The sequence below is a fragment of the Hydra vulgaris genome, chromosome 12, assembly GCF_038396675.1.
Source record: "Hydra vulgaris chromosome 12, alternate assembly HydraT2T_AEP".
NCBI lineage: Eukaryota > Metazoa > Cnidaria > Hydrozoa > Anthoathecata > Hydridae > Hydra > Hydra vulgaris.
Window position 1 is genome coordinate 18,922,825 of NC_088931.1, and position 4,700 is coordinate 18,927,524.

Consider the following 4,700-nt stretch of genomic DNA (forward strand, 5'->3'; position numbering starts at 1 on the left):
GAATTGAATAGCAGATGAAAAAAATACAGCTTACTGCTGATGTTATGACAGGAGAATTTTTATTTTTTTAATTTGAATATCAAAATAACTTAAATACATCAAATACAATATGGTAAGTTTTGTAGCTTGCAAATATGGTATCGCAAATTTTGAAGCTTGCAAATTATTTTTGATAGACGGCCTACCTTCACGTGGCGTTTAATGTTAAAAATAATTTATTTAGTTTCATAATTAAAATTTTAAGTAGTATTATTTACTAAATGCCAAGAATTAAATATTTACATTTTCTAAAACAAATATTTACATTTTTTAAAACTATTTAGAATACAAGATATATAATTAGAATACAAGATATATAAAATTGCGTTTATATTTGGCGTGTTTTTAGGGTGGATAACCCAACCTGTGCCTTATAATGTGATTAAATAATTTCTCTCTTATACACATAAATACACACAGTTTAATGCATTTCTCTAATTTTTAGAAAAAAAATAATTTAAGGTTAAAATGTGCGATTTCCCCCCTCCCACCTCCCTAGAAGGATGGATGTTTAGACGTGACACACATCCCTCCACTTGTTAATGTAATATAAAAATTTTGTAATCTAATTTCTTTCTTTTAAACAAACACACTATTAAAACTGTTTTTCATATTTCTTTAAATTTTTCTTTCAGGTTGGAGAAGGGTGGCGAGCGTTGGTGTATTATATTGTATTCTAATTTTGTATTTTTAAATATATGCAATTTAAGATTGTGTTTCGACTGACATGAAAAAATCTCTTAGGTTGGAGCTGAGTGGGCGTTTAGCGTAGCACACGCCCCACCTAAAATGGTTATTTACATACCACTCTTATAAGCTTTAAAGTATGAAAATATGGTTTATACTTTTAAACACGAAAAATAATCAGTGCTTTATAGTTTCAGATGTTTATAAGAATGTAACTAATGATATATAACAATCTAGTATTTGCTCTATTTAAAAATTTCAGTCCGCGTACCTACACATACCCATGTACACACACGCATGTGCACATTCATACATATACATACACACATGTATGCAATTTAAGATAGGTTCAGAAAAGAGTTTCATGTTAATTGAGAATCATATTAAATCCTTAACCTAAAAACTTGAGGAAAGCACTCTAATTAAATAAAGAAGTTTAAATATTACAATAAAAACGCTATTATTCACTATTTTCATCATACTCATATAGTAGATACCTTGGCACTGTTTCATTCGAGATCGTAGAGTAAATAGTCAATAATAAATAGTCAGTCAGGATCATAGAGTTAAAGTCAGAAGAAGTAGAGGTAATAAGATAGATGTTAGAATGTGCATTATCAATGCATTATTAGGAACAGTTGTTTCGTACTTCCTTTTATAAGTTTCAAATGCAGAGTGTGAACCACCTAAGAATGTTGATGCACAATATTTGTACACTTGGTTTTAAATGTGTACATGGATCGGGTCTTGTTCAAAAAGAAATAATAAATTTATAATATAAAAATTTGATGTGTCAAAAACTAATAATCTTTCTTTATCCTTACACAGATAACAATTTACCACTCTTATATCATTCGCCCAACTATGAGATCTCATAGTTGAGCGTGGTTGGATGTGATGGTTGGTCGGAAAGATATAGATGAATTTCAAAGTGACGTAGCGCGTTTACATTTTTTCGGACGCGAAGGACACTGGCAGGATAAAAAGAAAACACGCAAGAGAAAATGTGGAGTGAATCTGAATACTTTTCAACGTTAGAAGAAAAGAATACAGATGCATATAAAAAAAAATTAACTTTGTCAAGTGGAATGTTACTTCCCGACCCTTAGGTACTTGTAAATTGGAAGAATGACGTTTCAATGATGCCCGACATTACATGGGGTGACATGTACAATTATCTTATTAACTCGCCAAGTAACTTTACACACGATTCAATGAAAGCCTATAAATCATTGGAATCGTACAACTTTTACATTTGTGGGCATGTTAAGAATGTATACTATAATTTAATTGAAGAAAAGAATCAATTTTGTTTCATTAAATCTGAGGTATCGTTGCATATTACAAAGTCTACAGTGAAACTGACAAAAAAAAATGTTTGAAAAGTTAAAACCATAAAATTCATTTTGAGTGAAATGTAATATGATTTATCTTTTTTTTATTTAAGCGACGTTTAATTTGTCTTAGGTGCTTCCAAGTCAAAGATAAGGAAAGAAGCAGAAATGTTACGATGTGTGGGTAGCAATAAATAAAGTTAATGGCTGGATTTTAACAGCAAATTGCAAATGCATGGCAGATAGTAAAAAAAAAAAGTTGTTAGAACTCAAAAAATTGTATAAGAATGCTGCTATTCTTCAGTCTGTAGACATTAAAAATGAAAGCAAAGAACATTGTAGTGATACAGATACTGCAGAAGAGGATGACAGTTACAATGAATATAATTTGCCGGAACCACTTACTTCACTATATTTGCCTGCAGCAATTAATTTTGAATATTCCACCTTAACAAAATATTGCGCAGAATCATACGAGGAGTACAAAATCACTTAGAGTTTTAACATGTACAGCAATTTACTTCAAGTTACAAAGATTTAAAGTGCTAGCAGAATCTGGAAGTTGCACAGGGCAGGTAGAATAACCGCATCGTTATCGAAAATTGCTTATAACATAAACGTTGATAAATACCCTAAGTCGTTTATAAACACAGTGATGCAATACAGTGCAGAAATCATTACAAAACCTACGAGTTGTGGTAAAAAAATGGAGACTAAAGCCATAAATTCTTACAAGCAACTAGTCGCGAAAACGCATACCAATATAGTTGTTACAGAAACTGGATTGCATGTTCTTCACAAAAATCCATGCCTTGGTGCTTCACCTGATAGTATGGTGTGTTGTGATTGTCATGGTTCAGGGGTAGTTGAAATTAAGTGCCCATATAAATATAGAGAAGGGTTAGAAAATTGGAAAACTGATACGGATTTTCCTGTAAATTTTGACAATACAGTAAAGAAAACACACCGGTATTACTTTCAAGTGCAGCAAGAAATGTATGTTACTAATACTGCATACTGCCATTTTTACAATTGGACCGAAGGTAAAAATGAAAACGATACAATGTTAATTAATGTTCCAATTGATAAGGTTTTTTGTGAAAAACTGGAAACAAAGTTGACAACAATATTTTTAAAATTCTTACTACCTGAAATAGTGTCTAGAAAAAATGATCCAAATAACCTTTTGACCGATCAAACATACTGCATTTGCAAACGCCCAATTTTTACCCCAATGATTGGATGCGATGGAAAAAACTGCAAAATAGGATGGTTTCATTACAGTTGTATTGAAATAAAAAATGCCCCTAAAGGTAAATGGTTCTGCAAGGAATGCATACAAATAAACTGAAGGATATATTATATTTATAAAATTTTTTTAAGAAAAAAAGGTTTTTCACTCCTATTAGCTTGGAGGAACAACACTACTGTTAATATTTACTAATGATGTTATCATTACCATTACATTGTCAAGTAAATCAACTTGAGTTATTGGGATAATGCTCTAAAGAATTCGAAATTTTCTTAACCGTCCAATTACCCTTTCAACATGAATTCTTACGTGTGCAATTTGACGTGATTCATCGACTTCAGCAGAAGACATTTGCTTTTTTCCTTAGGTGAATTTTGGTAATTTTAAAATCCCTCCCTGTGTAGCAAATTCTTCAACAAGGGTAAATCCTCTATCAGCAAGTACACAATCTCCATGGGTTATTTTTTCTAAAAATCCGGATTTAATTGTAATCTCTTTATCTGACACTCTGCCACCCCATCCAGGTGATAAAAAACTTACAGCACCTGATGGAGTTATACCAATGAGATATTTAATAGTGTTGTTGTTTTTATAATTTGACCAAGTTTGGGCTCGAGCATAAAGACTAAAAGGTCTTTCAATAAATATTTCCATACAATCAATTATCGCGACACAATTATAAAACTTTTTGCGAAAACTTGTTGGAAAATTTCTTCTCAAAACATGCTTTTCTGCCCAAACAATTAAAAACTTTACATTTTCAGCAATAATTGGAAGCCAAGCTCTATATATTCTAGTAACTGTTGACTCAGAAAACCCAAATCTACAGCTCAAGTCTTTATTTAAAAATCCAAGTTTGATTTTCATTAATATTAACAATAAATGGTCTTCCATTGGTATATTTGTCATTGGTTTTACAAAATCATTAAATAATGATAAATACCACAAAAATAAATTTGCATTTGGCAAACCAGTATAAAAAGATAAAAGTGAATTATCATCTTTTAGTTTTTCAAATGAAATATACTGAGAAACATATGCTGATGCTATGGCTTTGTTTAAGGTAATCTTTAATTCAACATTGTTTTTACTCAACGTTTTGACTTTGGAATCTAGCTCAGCAACAAAATTAACATCATCAATCTGAGATTCTAAATAAATAAACATGTAACCATTTATTTTATCAAATAACGCAAGTAACTTCTTAAAATTAAGTTACAACTTATTTACCTTGATTTAATTTGAAAGGGTCAACAGATGTTACTGCATCCATGTTAACTGACATCTTTTCATTTTCAGCTCTTGTTTGAGATAAATTATCTTCAGTATTTTTTTTGTTCTTTTACAGCTTCTTTCAAATCTTTCAATACTTTGAAGTTTTTTTGAAA

At 30.6% G+C, this 4,700-nt stretch overlaps 1 protein-coding gene across 1 annotated transcript; it reads right to left on the reverse strand.

Annotated features, from left to right (window-relative positions):
- Positions 1-3,675: 3,675 nt before the first annotated feature.
- Positions 3,676-4,479, reverse strand: LOC136087993 (uncharacterized). Its single transcript, XM_065811629.1, has one exon. The coding sequence runs from the start codon at positions 4,477-4,479 to the stop codon at positions 3,676-3,678; it is 804 nt and encodes a 267-aa protein (XP_065667701.1).
- Between the last annotated feature and the right edge of the window lie 221 nt (positions 4,480-4,700).